The sequence below is a fragment of the Fringilla coelebs genome, assembly GCF_963513975.1.
Source record: "Fringilla coelebs genome assembly, chromosome: 9".
NCBI classification, from domain to species: Eukaryota; Metazoa; Chordata; class Aves; order Passeriformes; family Fringillidae; genus Fringilla; species Fringilla coelebs.
The window spans coordinates 28770740-28791874 of NC_140067.1; the positions used below are offsets into that span (position 1 = coordinate 28770740).

Genomic DNA, 21135 nt, shown 5'->3' on the forward strand with positions numbered 1-21135 from the left:
CCAGTCACCAGTAATTCCATAAGACTGGGGTCTGTGCTGGCAAGGTGATCTTCAAAGGCATGGGATTGTTTGGGGAATATGACAAACTCTTAGTCTTATACTTCAAAAATGCCTTTGAAATAAAAATTGTTTTGAAACCCTGTGTTATCTTTACAAAGTGTGCAAGTACTTTTATAAGCACTGTTACTCCCTGTGTTCCAAGCTGCATGACTGGAAACGAGTCTAAAATTAGCCATGGTATTTCATAGCAGTTTTCAGCTTTCTCTCTGTGCTGGCTTCTTGTTCAGGGCTTCACTCACTGGAGGTAGGTGCAAGAAGAGTTGCCAAGATTAAGCAGTATTTTTAAAATTATTTTCTCTACCATTTTTAACTAATTCTTACGCAGTTTCTTCGAACAGGTAAGAACTCAGTAAGAAACATGGCAGAAAACTTGAACTACACTAACAGGTTTCCAGTGTCGTACCTTTCTAGATCGTTTCCTTTGTTCTCAGTCCACACTGGATTTGCCCAGAGGTTGTGCCCCATTCAGTCAAAAGCTTTCAGATGTTTTTATAGTTATAGCTGTGAGAGAAATCCCCCAAACTGCACACTCAGGCTATTCTTCTGAGACTGGCACTCGCTCGTCAGGCTTTTCCAGAAATTAGTGTGAAGTTATTTAAAGCAGTTGCCCTGCTCATGGAATGTGTTTTGGGGGAAAACCAAAATGAAGTGGGTCCTTGGAGTATATGCAAACTATCAATGAAACTGAAGGAGCCTTTAATTGGAAGCTTCAGGTTAACGAGGAGCTGCAGTGGAGCTCCAGTGAAGGGTGGGTGTCTGTAATTGTAATACAGTTGTGACCATGCTGAGAATAAATGGCAGTGGAAAAAATCTCTGGCTGCATTTTTAGTATTCAATGTTAGGAGTTTATGGGAAAAGAATAAAAGATCAAGTATTTGTAGCTTTGCCTGGCAGCAGCTAAGAAAAGAACATCATTTATCTGCAAACAGAGCTTGGTAAAAATTAGTCAGCACTTAGTAGCCTGAGGACAGAGCCTGCTCGCCAAGATGAAAACCAGCTGTGCCACTGCACTTTCAAGGCAGGAGCGAGGCTGATTTTCCCTTTAATTACAGTTCCTCAGCCAGAAAGGGGGAACAAAGATAGGAGCACATAGACTTTTCACATTTCCTGTGGGTGTCAGAGGAAGATGGGAGAGTCTGAGCTCTTTGATTATCTGTATTTTATGGATTCAGTCCCTGGGTACTGTATGCTACACAAAACGGGGCAAGGAGAGATCTGCTTTCTTTTAGCAATTTCTGCAACTTTTGTGCTCTTTTTCCTGGTTTCTCTTCCAGGCTTTGTAGAGCTCCTCTCTTCTTTCCTACAGCAGCAATCCTGAACCATCTTAGGAGTATCCTCTTTCCCAGCCTGCTGCTAATTAATTAATGAGTTTGGTTAGGCAAGTGTTTTAGATATAATGAGGCTGTAAAGTTAATAGCACAATGAAATAAGCAATGGCTGAGAAGCTCCTACGTCTGGTAGCTATTAGAGAGGCTTTGTGCAGATGGACAGGCTCATTTCTAGGAGCAGTCTGCTCCATGCAGCCGCCTAAGATCTTGTGTTAAATCATTATTTGTACTACACCAGTACTTAGGAGCTTTCCAGGGCAACAGGGCGGGGGAAAGCAAAAGTAAACAAATAATCTCCCTGAGAGCTCATGGAGGACCCCATTCAAGGTCTTTCAAATACCAGAGGGTTGTGGAGCTGTCTGCAGTTCAACATGTGCATTTCATTCTGAAATCAGACTGCCCTGATTCTGTTTAATTGTATCCACTCTGGATTAAATGAAACTGGAACAAGATGTATCTTCGGCTGGAATAAGCAGGACAAGCTCTGTTTAGATACATGAGATTCTGGGCCCCTCTGGCAGGTTCTTTAATGGAATTCCTGTAGTGCAGCACACCATGGCCAGAGGCTGAGAGAGGCCACAGCCTCCATTTCTTCTTTGGCCATCCTCAAAACCCATGAAATCCACTGAGCTGACTGCTGCTGCAATTCATGTCGCCTTGAAGCTCTTGTGATCTGTTAATTTTTTCCGTCAGGTAAAGGTTGTAGGGTTTTCTTTTAAAAGAGCTCTGAGGTACCAAGGGAGGTGTTGGAGCTGCACAGACAGAAGAGGGCTGCACTCCCCTGCATGGATTTCATATTCACAACATGGTATTTGCAGCCACTTGGTCTGGACACCCATTTGAATAAAAACATGGACTTTTCCAGAGCTGGAAAAAATATGCTGCGGTCCCTGCCCCATTAAAAAAAAATCCACTCTTGTTTATTAAGAAATTGAGACATTTCTTTGGAAAGAAAAAGCTGCTGTGCTGTAGTTGTAATTCACATAGCCATGCAGGAGTGAGACATCACTGGAGAAGGCACCAGTGGGAGCGCAGCACTGCAGCCTTTGTTCCCTGTGCCTTTCCCAAAGAGCTGGGGACTGTCCCTGCACTACTGAGAGCTGCCCAATGTGCTGGGCAGGCTGGAGCTGGGGCTGCCCCATCCCTGGGGTGTTCAAGGCCAGGCTGGACAAGGCTTGGAGCAGCCTGGTCTAGAGGAAGGTGACCCTGCCCAGGCATGAAATGAGACGAGCTTTAAGGTCCCTTCCGACCCAAACCATTGTGGGATTCTAAGGCAGTGCTCCCCAGCTGTGCCTTTAGACCATTTCTGCTCCACTCCACTGAAGTGGTTTTTGCCATCCCCTCTGCAGTCACCAGCTGTCTCTCTCTCCACTATGCCAGTCTTTTCTTGCCCAGCTGGCTTAAAGAAGCAGTGCCAGTCCTGATGAGGCATTAGCTAGGAGCTCTGTAATCCTGCTGGTTCCATCTCTTCCCTCTGCCTTTGAGGTGTTCACACCTCCCTAATCCTAATCCCTCGGTGGTTCTCTGGAGGAGCCCACGTGTGCTGTGTTTAGGAAAGACAAAGGGTGAAGTTCGGGGGCAGAAACCCAGCTGGGGTTTTTGTGCAACACCTGATGACAGGGCCCTGAGCAGGGCACACCCCTCAGTGCCACTTCAGCCTGTGTGGAACAGTGGGATCACTCGGGAGAAGCAGGGAAAGGGAAAGAATGCTGCTCCACAGAGACAGCCCAGCAAAGGAAACACACCAGAAATGATGCAGAACAGCCAAAGTTTGCTTTTTCTATCTGACAGCCACATGAATCACACCACAGCCTGAAGCTGGAGCCAAGGGCTGTGAGTAGAAATCAGTTATTGCTTATTAGGTTTTTATCTTTACCTCGTTATTCACATCTTCTGACCTTCTGCCTTTGCCCTGCCACAAACACACACAGGACATGCAAACCCACGCTTGGCCCCTTGAATAAACTGGTGACTAATGTTCACCTTAATGAACATTACACAGTTTCTTTTAATTTGCACTTTGGGGCCAGGATCTTTTTAGGTGTCTGTGTCATTTGGGCCAAAGACTCTGGATCTTTCCTACCTTTGACAGATAGAGGTGGTGTACGTGAATTTTATTTAGTTTCTGTTCCTTGTGCATTGTATAACCCTGTAATGTGTGATGTACTACATACTGTGACCCATTTCACTTTCCTGCACCCTGCTCCTTCCATCATAAGTCTTCTTTTTTTAAAAAAGCCCAAATCATCCATCTACCAGCATATCCTGCCAGAGGAGCAGTCTCTGCCTAGGACTGTGTCCCCATGTTCACCCTGACGTGCCACCTTACAGCCCTTCCCCTGCACAGCCATGGGAGAAAATCCTCTCAGCTGAGCAGAGTTGTGCTGTGGATCTGAGGGAATCCCTTTTGCTATCCAGGGAGCAGAGCTGTCGCTGTGCTGAAGGGACTCTGGCATTGATGAGCCACTGTCCAGCAGACCTGTGTGTCTGGGATCATCTGTGTTGTCCAAGCCTTGGAAGGCTTCCCTAGAAATGGAAGGGGGAAAGCATAAAGAACACACTTTACTCAGTTTGTGCTGGATTTGGCAGCACAAAACTCAGGGCAGGTTAAACTGGTGGAGTTGAGTTACTACAGAAAGCCAAGGCGCTTGCAGAGCTCAGACCACCTGTGTTAAACACTCTGCCCTGGCCATTAAACCCGCGTCTAGACGAGGCCACGGGGCTGGGCCGTGCTGCTGTTCCGAGCGACGGAGCAAACCACATCCTCACGTCCTGGCGCTGCAGGAAACTGGAATAACACCGGCGATATGAGAACAGCGTGTGAACAGCTCAGACCTCCCACCGCTCTGGAGCCCTTCCTTTCAACCTTCGCTCCGCCGTCCAAAACACTCACGTGAAATCTCTCCCCGGAGTCGCTTTATGCCGCAGCGCGGGGAGCGATTCGATTTAATGGCATTAAATGGATCCCCTCACGCCGCCTGTCAGACCACCTGCCTCGCCCGCACCCCGCGGCCCGGACCTCAGCGGGGCACGGGGAGGGCAAGGACGTTTAAAAATGTCTTTTAAAAAGGACACTGTGCGGCAGCAGCGTGTCCAAAGAAGGGGAACAGGGCTCGTGAAGGGTCTACAGAACACCCTGTGAGGGGAGCGGCTGCGGGAGCTGGGGGTGTGGAGCTCGGAGGGGCTCAGGGAGCTCATCGCTATCGGCAACCACCGGACAGGAGGCTGCAGCCAGCTGGGCCCGGTCTGTTCTGCCGGGCCTGCAGTGGGAGAACGAGAGGAAATGGCCCAGCTGGGACAGGGGAGCTCAGATTAGATATGAGGGAAAAAAAAAAATAAATCACAGTCAGCGCAGTGAGGCACTGGTACAGGCCGCCCAGGGAGGTGCTGGAGTCACCATCCCCGGCGGTGTTTAGGAGGAGTCCGGACCCGGCGCTGGGTTTAGCGGTTCCAGTGGCGTTGCTGGGCGCACGGCTGCACTGTTCCCTCCCACAGGCTTCCTCCGGCCCCGACGGTGCCATGGCTCCCGCTCCTGAGGGGGCCGGAGGGAGGCGCGCCCTCACCCAAAATGGCGGCCGGCGCTCCGCGGGCCGCGCCCCCGCGCGCTGAGGGCGCTGCGGCCGCCGGGCGGCAGGGGGCGCGCGAGGCGGGCGGCGCTGCCGGGCCGGCCGGGCGGAAGGACGGACAGACGGACGGACGGACAGACGGAGCGGCCGGCGGGGCCCAGCGGCACCGGAGCCCCGGCCCGGCGGGGACAGGTGAAGGGGAACGGGCGGGCCGAGGGTGAGGGCTGCCGTGGGGTCTGACGGGCGGGCCGGGCCCTGCCAGCCCCGCTGGGGACGCGGTGCCGCCCCCCGGGCCGGGCTGTGACCCGCGGGCAGCGGGCGAAGCTCCCGCAGTGGCGGCTCTGGCTGTGCTGTTCCGCAGCCGGCGTTACCCGGGGCTGCCGTGTGTTAAAACCGAGCTCTGCCCGGTGCCCGGGGTCGGAGCGGCCTTGGGGGAGCGCTGATCCTTCCTGCCTGCCAGGGGCCTCTCGTGCGGGGTGCCGGGCGGGCACTGGGAGCTGTCGCCTTCGGAGACTCCTGCCTTCGGGAGCAAAGCCCCGGCACCGCTGAGAGCCCTTCCCGGAGGCTCTGCTGGCCTGGGAGGTGGCGGGCAGGGCGCCTGGAAAGCCGGGAACAGGCTCTCTGCGAGCTGGTGTGTGTTTCGGGTGCATACTGTGTGTGCGGCTGTCATTCACTCCGCACGGAAGCTAAATGGGAATTCCGCCTCTTTCTGGTAGCGAATCCACATTGTCCTTTACTGCCAATCCCTCTGGCTTTCCCTGCCGGGCTCCTGTCTCTTCCAGGGTGTTCTGTGTATTACTTCTGATTTTCACGTTTCCAATGGGTTGCAAATAAGATACAAAAGGGTTAATGCTCTTAACTCATAGCTGCGTGAGTAATGGTTTGTTTTGGCTCCGGAGAGCCGCACCTGGGCACAGACCTTTGCAGATGCTTTTGCCAGCTGGAGTTTCAATAGCCATTCGAAAAGCTGGAAGGCTCGGGGTGCCACAGGCTGCTCTGTGTTTGATCCCGAGAGGAGCTTCCCCGGAGAGGGGCGGTGTGTTTGCCGCTGGCTGTTGTACAGCAGGTCTCAGCTGCATCACAGGCGTGAGGATGACTCTGGTGTTGCAATATTCAGCATGAGAGGAGCACGGAACTGTTGGAGCAAGTCCAGAGTAGAATATGAAATTGATAGAGGGACTGGGGCACCTCCCCTGTGGCTGGTAGAGTCGGGGTTGTTCTGCCTGGAGGAGGTTGCATGGAGACCTCACAGAAGCCTTCCAGTATCTGAAGGGGCTACAGGGAAGCTGGAGAGGGACTCTTCATCAGGAAATGTGACAGGACAAGGTGGGAATGGCTGCAAATGGAACCCGGGGAAAATTAGGTGAGGTGTGTGGAAGAAATTCTTCCTTGTGAGGGTGGGGAGGCACTGGCACAGGTTGCCCAGGAAAGCTGTGGCTGCCCCGTCCCTGGAAGTGCCCAGAGCCAGGTTGGATGGGGCTTGGAGCTGCCTGGGATAGTGGAAGGTGTCCCTGCCCATGGCAGGGGGGTGGAATGAGATGAGCTTTTAAAGTCTTTTCCAACCCAGACCATTCTATGGTTCTGTTCCTGTGTGTGTGTGTGTCTCTCTCTGAAGCCAAATATGTCCACGTGCATTTGGAGGAACCTGAGGCATCAGGTCAGCCCAGATGCTTTCAGGTGTCCTGAGTGAGAAATCATTGAGGTAGAACAACTAGATGAGGCACAGCTGGGAAGAGTAGAATGCAGAGAAATGCACTGGCTGTGCCCAGGAGCTGCAGCTAGTGCCTTGCACACAGGTGAGGAGGATGAGCTGGGGCAGCTAGGGCAGAGCTCCCAGGTTCTGTCTGCAGAGGAGAGTGTTCTGTCTGGGGGCAGCATGAATGCTCTTGTGCCAGGGAGCTCACTGAAGAAAAACGAAGTTTAGAGGCATGTGTTATTGCTGCAGTGTGTTTCCTTTTCACCTGTCAGCCCCTCTGGGTAGTGCTGGGAAGCTGCAGGTTAGATTTCCATAAATTTCCCTTTATATCTTAAAGGTCCCATTTAAGGAATCAGTGCTGAAAAGGTGCAGATCCATGCCTGACACCAGAGGGGAGAGAATGAGGAAGCTGCAAGCTCTGTAGTTAATTCAGTTCAGATTTTAGGTGGATCAGGACGCAGAATTAATTAAAAGCCCCTCTTCACCCCCCCATTTCAGGCTGCAGGGGTTGTTGTACCCTCACTTGGCACTCTCTGGAGGGTTAAAGGAGCCAGGGAACTGTAACAGACTTCTGACCCCAGGGCTCCTGGGAGACCTAACTGGAGACACAGGTGAGGGGCCAGAGCAGCAGCTTGGGTGGAACAGCTGTGGTGGGGAGCTGGGAGACTCCCCTGTTGTTTGTTGCCTTCCTGAAGCCTCAGGTCATGGCTGGGAACAACCCCAATAAAGCAATTCTCCAGTTGCAAAAAATAAAAAGCTTGGGGGTAGGCGATGGCCCCCACTTTTCCTGCAAACTGAGGGTTTGCTCTGTCCCTCTGATTCCTGAGGAAGGTTTGCTGACTTCTGTGTGCAGACAGGTTCAGGTCTCACCCGTGGCCTGTGATCACAAGGCCTGATGACAGAGCATGTGCTGGGTCAGTGTTTTCCAAAAAAGCCTCTGCAATCAGTGTGTTTGTTTTACTGGTTTTGTGTGTGAGGAAACGGCACAGAAATCTGTGTCAGCCTCTTCCTGACAGGCTGTGGGAGGAAGGAAGGGTTGGCAGGCAGAAGGAATATTTGTCATGTGGAGAGAAGGTAATCAAGGAGGAAAACATGCTCCTGGAGGAGGGTACCTGGCTGTAGGTAACCTCCTGAAATCCAGCTTGTAACCCCTCCTCCTTCACTGAATTCTTCTCTGGCTTGGAGAGTTGGGGAATGGTGTTTTTAAGAAGGCCAGGGGCTCCTTGTGGAGTGGCAGTCACCCTTCCTAGCTGCTCACCATGCTTAGTGTCAGTGAAACCCTTGGAGCAGGTGTCTGTGTGCCTGGGGGTGTTGGTGGATCCTGCTTTTGGTGGCTCTCGGCTCGGCAGCCGAGTCAGGGATGGGCTGTGGGTGCTGCACTGTCAGAGCTGCTGGTGATACTGACACAGGTGCCAGTGCAGTCCAAGCCCCATAGCTGAGAGCTGCCCACCTGTTGATCCAAACCCCTTTGTGGACACTGGGTTTCCTTTACAAAGTAAACTTTGGGGATTTCATTCTTGTCCTTAAGCTCAAGGGGAGGATACTGGCAGGAGGAGGTTCTTCATGGCTGTTCTGTGCTTTGCAGAAAATGCTCTGAACGTGACCTGGACAGCACCTGCTGGAACTAAACCTGCCCAAAGCAAATCCTCCTCCAGCCAGGGCCTGTTTGTGGTGAGCAGGGCACCTGTGCAAGGGATGGGCTCGGAGAACAGCGCTTTGAAGAGCTACAGCCTGGAGGAGCCGTCCCTGACGCTGCCCAGCGGGCACACCATCCACCCGGCCGTGCTGCAGGATGGCAAACGCGCCTCCGTGTTCGTGTACAAGAGGGACAGCCAGGAGAAGGTCAACAAAGCTGCCAAGGTACTGCCTGTGCCTGGGACACACTGCACAGCTCTGCAGGATGGGAGTCTGTTAACGGGGTCAGACCCTTGGGACTGAGGGCGGGAGGAAAGTGGAAGGCAGCCTGGCCATGGGGCAGAAGGGGGTTGGCAGTTGCAGAGGTCGTTGTGTGCTGCATGCTGAGGGCAGCAATGTTCAGACAATGCAATGTTCAGACAGCCTTTGCAAGCTGCTGCCTCCTCCTGCTGATTCAAGTCAGGCTCTTTCTTGGGTGAAGCCCATCCAAAAGACCATATTTATTATGAGTATGGCTTTTATCCTGTTTAAGATTTTTCTCCATCCAGTGCCAGCAGGGAACTTACAAGACAGATGGAGACAAGAACATGTAGTGACAGCACAAGGGGAAATGGCTTCAGACTGAGAGAGAGAGTAGGTTTAGATTAGATATAGGGGAAGAAATTCTTTTCTGTGAGGGTGCTGAGGCCCTGGCACAGGTTGCCCACAAAGCTGTGGCTGCCCCTTGATCCTTAGAAGTGTCAAGGCCAGGCTGGGCAGGGCTTGGAGCAACCTGGGATAGTGGAAGGTGTCCCTGCCCATGGGAGGGGGATGGAACAAGATGGTCTTTAAGGACCTTCCAACCCAGACCATTCTATGATTCTGTTTCATTGTAATTTAAAAAATTCTGCAGTCTGAGCGAGGAAGTTTGCTGGGTGCTTGGTGAGGAGCAGGGATGGGCTGTCTGAATTCCATGGGAAAGCATGGCTAAGGGGGCAGGACTAAGCTGTGCACCGGGAGGAGCTGCCCCAGAGGAGGTCTAACAGACATCTTTGTTCTGGAAGCACTTGAAAACCTTGCGCCACCCTTGCCTCCTGCGCTTCTTCTCCTGCACTGTGGAAGCCAACGGGATCCACCTGGTCACAGAGCGGGTGAAGCCCCTGGAGATGGTCCTGGAGACACTCTCTGCTGCAGAGATCTGTGCAGGCATCTACGATGTGTTGCTGGCACTCATCTTCCTCCATGATAGGGTAGGTACCCCTGGCAGCATCAACAGGCTCTGCTGGGAGATGGAGGAAATGTGACAGGAGAGTGTTGTACCTGGCTTGGTCTGGGTGACTCACTGCTGATTCCTCCCAAAAGGACAGACACGTGCCCCACAGTTCTTGTAGGCTGAAACTGCTAAACTTGCCTGCTTTGGAGGAGGAAGGGTAATTAAAAATGTTGTGGAAATGAGGGAGGAAGCAGTTCTCAGTTCATGGATCTGCTTGTAGTACTTCTTGCTTTAGGGAGCTGGGATCTCTTGGCCTTGGTGTTTGTGTACAGCTCATGCCAGAGATTGGTGTCACTGCTGTTCTGTCTGGGCACTGTGTTTGCCCAGGACTGCAGGTAAATCCCAGCTTAGACTGTAGCTCTGGGGTTTTGTGTTCACAGTTGGAGATCTTCCCTGGATTTTCAGTTGCGTTGCAGGGGCTGTGACAATTAGGGCTTTGTCTGCTCTAAAACCCTGGCCCTCCTGCCTGGCACCTGCTGGTCACCCACAAAGTCCCAAGGAGCTGTGTGGTTTTTTGGCAGCTTTCCCTCAGCCCCCTGCAGTACCTAATTAGTGCTGATTAAGATTCTACATCTTCATCTATGCCCCAAGTCAGTTACCCTTTTCTTGGTTTTTATGTTTTAGGGAAACCTAACGCATAACAACGTGTGTTTGTCATCTGTGTTTGTGAGTGAGGATGGGCACTGGAAGCTGGGAGGAATGGAAACAGTCTGTAAATTCAGTGAAGCCACCCCAGAGGTAAGAGCCAAACCAATTGCACCCTGGATGGCCAGGGGAGGGTTCTTGGCCTGTGGAATCTGGCCATCTATGGGGGTGAAGGCCCAAGTCCTTCCACTTAGCTGGATTTGCTATTAAATGTGTTGGCTCACTTCCAGCTCTGTCCTGGATCTTTGCTCTGAGGACACCATTACTATAAAGTAAAATGTCCACACAAAGTAATTCTCCATTAGCCAAAACACAGCTGCTTTTCTAAGGGACACTGCTGGCTGGAGAGTGAGAAATCTTTGCCCTTCTGGACTGATCTAAAAATTTAAAAAGAGCAGGAAGATTCAGGTCGAAACAAGCCATTAAGGAAAATAATTTAAATGCCTCCTTAGCTTGTACTGGTGGCATTTTCACTGCTTGGTAGCAGAAAGAACAATTCCTGTTTTGATTTCTGCTGCCTGCTGTGCAGAGTCAGGCACAGCCTGCCCTGGCTGCCAGCAGAAGGGGCAGGGGCACAGCTGCTGCCACCCCCGGCCCAGGGGCACAGCCTGCTCTGCTGCTTGGCACGGAGGGGACACAGAGGCAGCTCATGGCCCCCTCTTGGCTCTGAGGGGACACAGAGGCAGCTCATGGCTCCCTCTTGGCTCTGAGGGCACAGGGAGAGGCAGCTCATGGCCCCCTCTGGGCACTGAGGGGACACAGAGGCAGCTCATGGCCCCCTCTTGTCCTTGCAGTTCCTCTGTCACGTGAGGTCGGTGCGAGACCAGTCGTGCATCCCCTGCGAGGAGATGGTGAGTGACAGCTCAAGGGGCTCCCTGCTGCCAGCAAAGAAAAACCTGGTGGTCAGCAAATGCTTTTACATTCATGTTGTATTTCCTCATGCCTAAATGGCATGGAAGTGGCTCTTGGATATTATCTGAGGTTACCTCTGTTCCTTTTCTCCCTCCTCTGTCCTATCCCTGCTTTGGGAATGGTGTTGGGCACTGGTAATGCTACTTTTCAAACTCTTTGTGTTGCTTCTAAATCACCAAAGTTTTGCAAAAATCAGAGTAGTTGCTGAGAGTGCCCAGCTCAGTGTGGTCCCGTGGTTGTGTAACTTTCAGCACAGCTTTTTTCCTACCTGTGAGTCACTTCCTCACCATTGAGAATCCTTGGAGCTGCTTGTGCTGAAGGAGCACACTTCTGCTCTCTAATTACTGCCTGTTTCCATAGAAATGCTGAAAGCTGTTGACTGCCTGCATTCATCAGGGAGTTGTTTCATCATGTTGGAGCTGCTCCTTTGGGTTATAAATTCCCCAGGGGAGGTTTTTTTAGCATAATATTCTACTTGTAGGGTACACAGTGGAGCTTTGGTGCCTATAAAAAGAACTAGAGAGTGTATATGGTGGGGTGTGGGAATAAAGACTTATGGAAAACACTACATATTTCATAAGCTCCTGCCTTGCTGGTTTTTTTCTTTTTTTTTGTTTTGTTTTCAGTCTGCAGACTTCAAAATCCTGCCCAGCAGCTATGGGCATGCGAGGGACGCCTACGCATTTGGGACAACAGTTGAGAATCTCCTGACAGTTCTCAATGATCAGGGTGAGAATGACACTGGTTTATTTTGCTGGTGACAGGCCCTGTGGTTCACTCCTTGTGTGGTTGAACATTCCACCTTGCTCTGCAGCTGGCAGGAGTGTTGTGAGCTCAGTGGCCAGTGTTGTTCGTTGTTTGCAGACTTTTTTCCTGTGTTCCCCTTTTCCTCTGGGGAAGTGGTCAGGTGTGGCTGGAGGTCACCAGCCCGTGTGACACGACCCAAACCTGCTGGGGTCCTGCCAAGGGTTATGGATGTGGCAAGTGGGTCTTGAGAGCCACAGCTGAGTAGGGGCTGCCACTTCCAGCAGAGAGGCAGCAGGAAGTTCCTTGGGAGAACAGTAGCACTTCTTGGAGGCCCAGTAGCCAGGCAGGTTAGGAAGGGAAATGGAAATGCTATTTTCCCCTTCCTTTTGCACTTCTGCTAAAAATAAGTTTTGTGGGGGGTGGAGGAGTCCTGAAGGTATCTTGTTCAGTGTGGAGATAGAAATCTAACTGTAGGTGCTCTGGATTTCAGTTTCAGCAGATATTCTCTCCAGCTTTCAGCAAACCTTGCACTGTACACTGCTGAATCCAGACCCAAAGTGTCGCCCACCACTGTCCAGCCTGTTGTCTCATGAGTTCTTCAGGTAAGGACAGGAATATCAGGCCTCTCTTGGGTCTTGATACTGCTTTGAAGGTGGGATGGGAGCGCAGACTTAATCCCTGCATCTTGCAGGGTTCTTTGACAAAGAGGTTCTTTGAATTAGGAGGGTTGATCCACCAGCCCTCCCAAAGAGGTGCCGAGCAGCAGCCTTCAGCTGTCACCTCCTTGCTGGCACTTTTGATCCACCAGCATTTAACTTGGGTCCCTCTGTCTGTTTTCTCTGCTAAAGGAGTGGTGAGGGGTTTCAATCTCTTCACAGTGGGTGGTTTAGGCATCATTGAGGATTACACTTGACAGCTTTTGGTTTTGTGCTTAGGAATGATTTTCTGGAAGTTGTGAATTTTCTGAAGACCTTAACGCTAAAGTCTGAGGAGGAGAAAACTGAATTTTTCAAGTAAGTGAAGGAACTGTGATGTGGAAGCTTCTTATTTCAGAATGATAAAGCTCGCTTCTGCAAATGGATTGTGGGGGGACCTGGGAAGGCTCCTGGCCAGAGGTGCTTCCTCAGGTGGCAGATTTGGTGGCTTTGACAGAACCCTGTTCACTCTGTAACACTTTGGGTACTCCAGCCAAAGTAAGAGCCCTATCAAAGAGGAAACTCCCCACCTCATTTCCAGTTCCTCCAATTCCTTGTGACTGGTTTGGTGTTTGGGAGGAGCAGTCCCTGCATCATCTGCTCTGCATCATCCTGATGCTCCTGATGCTCCCCAGCCTCCAGAGGGATACAGCTGCCAGTGAGAGAGTTTGCAGTAAGACTTGCTGGGTGAATTAATCATGTGGTGCCAAGAATAAAGCTGTTGCCTGTAATGGATGTCTCAGCTGCAGTAGTGGAACATCTTGCAGTAAATCCCACTTTTGTGGTCCTCAAGAATTTTTCTGTCAGGGAATTTTCTGTGTAATCATGGTATTATCTAGCCCTGAAAAGGGGAGAAGCTGATTTTTTTCTTTTTCCATATAGAAGAGCCTTGGTGTTCTCACAGAGCTGTTTTCCTGCCTATTTTATACATCAGTTATTTTTAATTAATTTGAGGTTTAAGTGGAGAAGTAAGAGGAGAATGGGGATCCTTAGCAGGAGCATTCAGAGTGTTTCTCACTATCTCTGTGTCAGCAGAGTTTACTGAGGGAGGGGATGAACACTTTGCTTAAAGATAGGGGAATGCTGCCCTTCTTCAGGCAGAGAGGCCTTCACAGCATGTGCACGCTCCTCTTGGTCTCCTCCAAGCATAGAGAAAGCAGTAGCTGATAATTAATATTTTAAAAATGAAAATCTGGCAGACAAGAGCAGTTGCACAAAATTAAACCCTGATAAACCCAATCTGTTGGCCTCATTAGATGGAAGTGGTTTCAAAATGGGATTCTGTTTGTGCAAGGGAAACTTCCCTTGTGTGGTAGGTAGAACAGCCTTTTCCAAAGCAGCAGGAAAATCCTTGCAATGGACCAGGCTGTGGAGTGAGAGGAGAACTCTCTGCTGCAGTTTTGAGTGTAGCTCTTCACAGGAGATGCCAGCAGCTCTGAGGCAGTTTGATGCCCCAGCAGCTTCCTGTGCCAGCTGGATGTGCTTGTGCCAGCCCGTGATCCGGGTGTGGGGTGTTGCAGGATGTGGTTCTGGCTCCTGGTTTGTGCTGTCTTTGCCTCAGGCAGGAGCAGAGGCTTCTCTCTGTGGGTCAGAGTGCAGACAGAGAAAGAGGCTGCAGTGGGACACTGACTCTGGATGAGTCAGACACAAAAAGGGGAAAATGATATTAAGGGAAACAGGCATAAATGCATGGAATGCTGCCTTGATATTAATTGCTGTCTCCTGGAATGCAGATTCCTGCTGGACAGGGTGGCTGGCTTGTCAGAGGAGCTGATAGCGTCACGGCTGGTGCCTCTCCTGCTCAATCAGCTCGTGTTTGCAGAACCTGTAGCTGTCAAGAGTTTTCTTCCTCATCTGCTGGGCCCAAAGAAAGGTGACCTTTAAATACTTCTTCATCATAATTATTCCTGACAAGTTTTGAATGAATTCAGAGCAGTTGTTTCATTGGATCAAGGGAACAGTGGTGTTTCCCTAAGCAGAACAAATGCTGAAAGAGACAGAACTGGACAGGACAGTTATCTGTGCTTCCTCCTTTGCACTGCTCTGCTGATGCTGGGAGGAGAATTAGAACGATCCTGGTGTCACCACTCAGTAGCGTCTGGGTGAGCTGTCTCTGGTGGGTGAAGCAGCCTTTTCCCATCCTCACCTCTGTTCCCTAGAGCAAAGTGGGGAGAGCCAGACCAGCTGCCTGCTGTCACCAGCCCTGTTCCAGGCCCACGTGATCCCTGTGCTGCTGAAGCTCTTTGAGGTGCACGAGGAGCACGTGAGGATGGTGCTGCTGTCTCACATCCACGCCTACGCCGAGCTGTTCTCTCGGGAGGAGCTGAAGAACATCATACTGCCACAGGTCAGGGCAGCACAGGGGGTGCTGCATCCTGGAGGATGGGGTGGGATGGACAGAGAGCAGAGATCTCTGAAGCCAGGCCGTGGAACTTGTGGGTTATTGCACAGGGCTGGGTGCAGGGCCCTGCTGGGAGCTGCCAGCCACAGCTCAGAGCAGCCCCAGAGAAGTAAAGAGAGAGAAGGCAAGAGCGTGGTACAGAGGATGAGAGAGCGAGGAAGAGTAAAAGAGAGAGAAGTTCCCGTTACAGGACCATAAATCTTCTTCTGTGCTGAACATTCTAATTCTCACTAACCAATCTAGTACAAGATACAAATCCTACAGCATTTACATACAGCCTGTAAGAATCATCACATTACCAAACTGTGTTACATTTTAAACCCTAACTGTTTAAACCCTGTTTTCCAGTTGTTCAGTATCTCAGGTATCTCAGAGCTTGCTTTCATTTCAATCTCACTTATAGTTTCCATATTCTCAAAATCTTTTGCCAGGCAATCATATTTATAAGGCTTTCCTGTTTCGCCTTCCCCAACATATGGGACTTCACAGAATCACTGAACGGTTTGGGTTGGAAGGGACCTGAAGGACCATCCTAATCTAATCTAATCTAATCTAATCTAATCTAATCTAATCTAATCTAATCTAATCTAATCTAACCTAACCCCCTGCCACGGGCAGGGACACCTTCCTCTAGACCAGACTGCTCAGGGCCCCATTCACCCACTAGGATCAGCCACCCTACTTAATTGGTAGCACAAAGTGAAAGGCTGATTTTATGCTAGGAAACAACATCCAGTAAGGGCTGTAGGGGATTAGAAATGAGATGTGCTGCAAAAGTAGCAGTTGAGGATGCAAGCAGTGCAAAACCAGAGTTTTCTGTGTGTTGTTGGTGCAGGTGCTGCTGGGCCTGAGGGACACCAGTGACTCCATCGTGGCCATAACCCTGCACAGCCTGGCTGTCCTCGTCTCCCTGCTTGGGCCTGAAGTGGTTGTGGGTGGAGAAAGAACAAAGATCTTCAAAAGCTCTGCACCAAGCTTCATGAAAACTGCTGATCTCTCTCCAGAAGGTAAAAGATATAGTCAGAGTGTTCTTGGGATGCTCATCTGTTCTGTCCAAGCAGCATAGGCAGAATTTCTTGGATTATTGATCTATTCTTGGTGACAGGTTAATTAAAAAAAAAAAAGCTAATTTGCAGCCAAACTTGGATTTTAAGTTAGGTGCTGTTAGCAGATACAGAGTTGATATCAGAAGAATAGTTACATGAAAGTATTTTAAATACACCAAACATATTGGGAAGAAGTGAAACCTCTTCTTCATTTAAGAGTAAAGCAGATAGTGTGTGTGTGTGTCTTTTGTGGAAAAACTGTGTTTTCTTTCTGAAGGACTTATATAGGCAGTTATTGAATATTCCCTCTGTCCTTTCTGTTCTTAAAACCAGTAAATCTCACGTTCTTCCCCCAATTTCTATTCATAGATTGGAAAAGGAATACGAACTTCCCTATTTTATCAGCTCTCTGGAGGCTTTTCAGCTAATGCAAGTGAAGACAGTAGCCCCTGCACCTGCTAGATAACTTGGAACCAAATGTGCTAAGGGAAAGCTTCTCTGGATATTGAAATTAAGAATGTTTATAACAAGGGAAGTCAGCATCTGTGTAACTTTAGATGTAGAGATACCAAATGAAATACATGACAGATCAGTTTAAGTGCTTGCTTCCTGTCTATGTGTGTACTGGCAGCTACCACCCTTCATTAAAATCTGTGGATGGCTCACTGCATTAGTTTCTTTACATTATTTATTTTAGTAGACTGTAGTAAATAAACCACTTTGGATCACAGGCTGAAACCAGGTTTATTTTTCAGAATATACTTAAAATTAGATCTGATTTAACTCTTGATAAACAACAAAAACCCCACCTTTGTCCTCAACAGTGAGTGATCTGCAAAAAGCAGCACAGGAGGCTGAGCATGTGATGCTTAATGAGCTGTTTGCTCAAGCCTTTCAAAGGATGTGCCCTTAATGAAGGGCAGTGGGGGAGGGGGTGGTCCTTGCAGTCCTTTCCCGTGGGCCACATGTGTGTCTGGTGGCACAGCTGGCTGGGAACACACATGAGCCCCGTGGAAGGAAGTGCAGCACTGGCCCAAACTATGCCATTTAGAGGTGGTGGCAACAGGGTCCCACACAGCTGAGGCTGGTAAAACTTCACCAGTACTGATCATACCCTGGCAGCTCCCAAAAATGACCTGCAACCACGTGCTTGCCAAGCTGGCATCACTGAGCCAGGGAAATACACCTGCCTTGGGCAGCTGCAAAGCAGGGCCTGGACTGCCCACCACCCACCTCCCCTCAGGCTGGCAGTCAGCCTTCAGAGTAGAGATTCTCATTCCAGGAAGCTGCTGAGCCCACCCCAGGCATGGAAAGGGCTTTGTGTAGTGTCATGAGTTATGCTTGGAATTGCTGTGAGTGAGTGCAGTGCTTTTGTATAAGGCAGGTACCAGGGGATTTGTGTCGCAGTTGGGATTTTGGATCCAGCCAGGTGGCAAACAGCATTTTTAAAGCATCTGCTCTGATCCTAATCAGTTTATTCATTGTGTGTTTCTTGAAAGAACATCTCAGCAAAAGCTGACCGTGTACAGTTGCCATAACTTTGTACTGACACAAGCTGCAGGCAGCAGGAACAGAGGAGTATTGTGTTCTGTATGGATCAGGAGGTGCAGCTGTTGGATTGCTGTGCCAGGCCTCAGTGTTGTTCAAAAAGAACATTCCAGTGCTGCAGGCAGTTGAGCTCAGACTGACAGCACACCTTGTGGACTTGTGTCCTTTCTTTTCCTTTATCCTGGCAGGCTCCCCCAGTCACAGAGTGATCAATCAGAGAAACCAAACCTCTCAGCCCCTGAAGAGCAGTCCCAGCCTGTTCCCCAGCTCTGGCAAAAAGCTTCCTGTGCAACAGGACAATCCCCTGGCTTCACAGACAGGTAAAACGTGCCCTAGTGCTTCTTTCAGAAATCAAGTGTTCACCATGGAAGTGTTGCTTGAAAAGATGTGCCTTTTCCCCCCATGTGCTGATCTGAAAGTCAGTGAACCACAGAAGGCAACAGTGAAGGAGGGGGAGTGTGCTCCTTAATATCTTAGGGAAAAGCTCTTTGGGAAGCTGACACACTGGGTGCCTGGACTTGAATTTGTTTTGTTATGGCAGATGCTGTGCTGTGCTTTCACCCCTCACAGCTCGCCAGATACTCTGCATTTACAGGGCAGCTCATTCTGACAGAGCTGATTCTGTTTCCTTCCATGGCCTTTTCTCAGTCACCTCGTGCTTATCAGCAATCAGCTTGTACTGCCCCAGGGCTCTGAGGTGAATTCCCTCCTTCGCAAGCAGGAAGGTGTCCCTGCTTTCTAATGCAAAAGGATTTCCTTCCAATCAATTACTGGCTTGTTCCCATGCCAGGTGGTGCCTGTAATGTCGAGAAGTTTTAGACAACTCCAACTCTGCCTGCACTTGCTCTCTTTAAATGGGTAGGTAACACCTTTGTCTTCCACAGGTGAGCAAGGCACTCAGCCCCCCCTGAATGGAATTCCTGGAAGCATTAATACACTGGGGAGCAGCAGGAGCTCTTTGACTACCTCAGAAAAGCCAGCAGAGGAGTGGCCAGACTGGAGTGAGCCAGAGGAGACAGACCCTGAGAAAACTGTGAACATTCAAATCCAGCCCCAGGAGCTGCCGGGCAGCACGGGACCTTATTTTGCTGATCATGATGTAGATGAGAAGCCTTGGGATGACTTTGAACCCAGGAGCCCCAGTCATAAACTGTCCTCAGGAAACTGCCCCACTGTGACACAGGCTGCTGCAGCTGAAAGGCCTCTGCCAGGTACCCAGCAACTGAGCAAAGAACTCAAAAGCCTCAGACTGAGTCCCCCCACAAAGCCTTGCCATGGGAACAGCTGGAGCAATGACAAGTGGGACCATGAGGAACAACTGGGAGAAACCGTGTTGCCAAAAACCTTTCAGGAAAGGCTGAAGTCTTCATCAGAGTCTGGCCTGGGAGAGGAATTCACAATCAAAGTGAAGAGGAAACCTGTGCAAGACCCAGAGCTGGACTGGTTTGCTGACATGATCCCAGACATTAAACCTTCTTCCTCCCTCTTGATTTTACCTGAGGCAAGGACAGAAGCAGTTATTCCCACTCACTCAGGTGGGGTATCCAGCAGAGAAGGGGCCTCCCAGACTGTGCTGTTTTCATCCAAATTTGCAGCAGCTGATGTGATTGAGGTAAGAGGCTGGAGGTTTAGGTGACTGCAGCCCTGAGAGGCTCCTCAGCACACAGCATCTTAGCAGGCACCAGGTACTGCAGTGGGCACTTGTTAGAGCAGAGAGAGCTGTTAGGAAACAGGGAATGGACTCCATTTGTACACTACTACACGTACTAAGGAGTTTTAGCTCCAGCTTTCACTCTGTGCTGCTGTATCCTGGAATCCTGTGATCTGTTAAGGAGAGTTTTGGTTTGTCAAGACAGGCAGAACAAGGCTGGACCCTGGCTGCTGAACAGACACGGTCCCATCCACAAACAGAAGGGGCTTTCAGGCACAGAGAGTGCTCAGGACTGAAGTGTTTTTCCTGACTCTAGCAAAACATAATAGCATTGGAAATTAAGGTCCAGGAAACCTGAACCTCTGGATTACAGAGTAAAGATTTTTGGCTGTGTTGTTTTAATGAAAGAATAGCTGAAACATTTCTCTATTTCAGAGACAGGGGGGTCACAAAACTGGAGTTTCTTTAAGCAGATAAATCCCTGTGGCCCACTCAGGGAGACTCTAAAGACCATTGCTGTTTCCAAGGAGGGGAATGCAGCATTCCCTTTTCAACATATAACTCCCTTAGGGAACAGGTGTTGACTTCAAGTTGTTTTGCTCATTCAGCCTCAAGAGAGCTACCCCAGGGACAGCAGGGAGCATGGGGAGAGGAGCCTGGGCTGTAAACTGAAGTTGTTTATGACATTTGAAAGTGGCACAATGTCCTGTGATTGTCATGCCCCCAACCCCATTTTGGGGGGAAGGCAGTGAGTTCTGTGTCAGTGAGAAGGGGAGAGCAAACTTAGTGTTAGAATACAACAAGAAAACAGCTCTTTCCTAGGGGAAAGATATCATCTAATGTATGGCATCCTTTTTTAATGGAAAGTGGGTTTGATACAAAAAGTAAAAAATAAATAAGACTCCCTGTTAAGTCTGTTTTTGAACTACAGAGGAATCACCTTAAAGACAAAGTTCTTTAAGACCATAAGCTGCAAATACTGACATTTCATTTTTGGGCTTTTGGCCTTGTGGGTGGATGCTCTGCCATCCCAAGCCACACAAGGCTCCTGCTCCTGGGCCTGTGCTAAGCACACGAGTACATTCCACATCCCTTAATCTTGATAATTTTATGTGATTCTAGGCTGAAGCTACAGGCTGGGGTGAAGAAGAGGAGTTGAACTGGGAAGATGATACAAACTGGTAACAGTTCTGAGCGAGACCAAGGTGATTTATGGTGTGCTGGATCCTGTGACAGGAGTTGCTGCTTCCCCAGTACAATGGATAAAGTACCTCAGCGCTGCTTTAGCCACAAGGCAGGCACTTGCTGCACAGCCACAAGATCCTGTGGGGCCTGAGCTCTTGCCAGGGATGCTCCTTCCCAGTCTGTGCCAAAAGCTGCAGGGGTGAGCCTGCACTCCAGCAATATGCCCAGCTGTGGTGCTGCCCCTGCTCCCAGAGAGAGGACAGCGTGATGGTGGTGATGGTGCTGATGTGCTACTGCAGGCCAAGAGTGGTGGAGGAGATTGATCCAGAACTCACCCCTTCCCTGAAAAACTGCTGACAATAAATCAAAGTCACACTGAGTTTCTTGGTTAATGTGCCTTTTCCTTTGGTTTTCCTGTTTGTTTTTTTTTCCTTTCCCAGAAAAATAAAGCCCTTAGAAATGGCTCCTTTTAACTTTTCAGCTAAGAGATGATTTTAAAATGAATGTACAGTTTATTCAACTTATTTATTTCTGTTTGTATAGTTCTGTCAATGGATGGCACAAGAGGTGCTAGGAACCATACAGTGAACAACCACACACTGCTTAAGCACCATGTTCTTTCTGCTCTTAACTGTAAAGACCAATAAAGATTATTTTTAAAGGATCACCCTAGCGTGGAGTACCTGCATGTCACAGGAACAGGGTCACTGCTACTTTTACAACACATTCAAACCTCTCAGTATTCAGAATCCAATGTCATGGGATGTT

The 21135-nt window shown here is 49.8% G+C and overlaps 2 protein-coding genes across 3 annotated transcripts in view; one reads left to right on the forward strand and one right to left on the reverse strand.

Annotated features, from left to right (window-relative positions):
- Positions 1 to 5047: 5047 nt before the first annotated feature.
- SCYL3 (SCY1 like pseudokinase 3) lies at positions 5048 to 21026 on the forward strand. Of its 2 annotated transcripts, none has more exons than XM_084211815.1 (14): positions 5048 to 5146; positions 8236 to 8510; positions 9329 to 9514; positions 10162 to 10275; positions 10977 to 11033; positions 11721 to 11823; positions 12332 to 12443; positions 12777 to 12854; positions 14270 to 14409; positions 14696 to 14883; positions 15773 to 15944; positions 17720 to 17851; positions 18416 to 19143; positions 20305 to 21025. In XM_084211815.1, exons 2-14 carry the CDS (start codon positions 8346 to 8348, stop codon positions 20365 to 20367), a joined length of 2238 nt encoding a protein of 745 aa, XP_084067941.1. In that variant the 5' UTR covers positions 5048 to 5146; positions 8236 to 8345; the 3' UTR covers positions 20368 to 21025. The 2 variants fall into 2 exon arrangements, with proteins under 2 accessions (XP_084067941.1, XP_084067940.1); XM_084211814.1 differs by lacking the exon at positions 5048 to 5146 and adding an exon at positions 6041 to 6280 and having other exon boundaries at positions 20305 to 21026.
- Positions 9437 to 21135, reverse strand: part of FIRRM (FIGNL1 interacting regulator of recombination and mitosis) — a 28585-nt gene continuing 16886 nt past the window's right edge. The window contains exon 21 of the mRNA XM_084211816.1: positions 9437 to 9543. Coding sequence (XP_084067942.1) covers positions 9534 to 9543 — 10 coding nt within the window. The 3' untranslated portion in view covers positions 9437 to 9533. The remainder of the gene's footprint in view (positions 9544 to 21135) is intronic.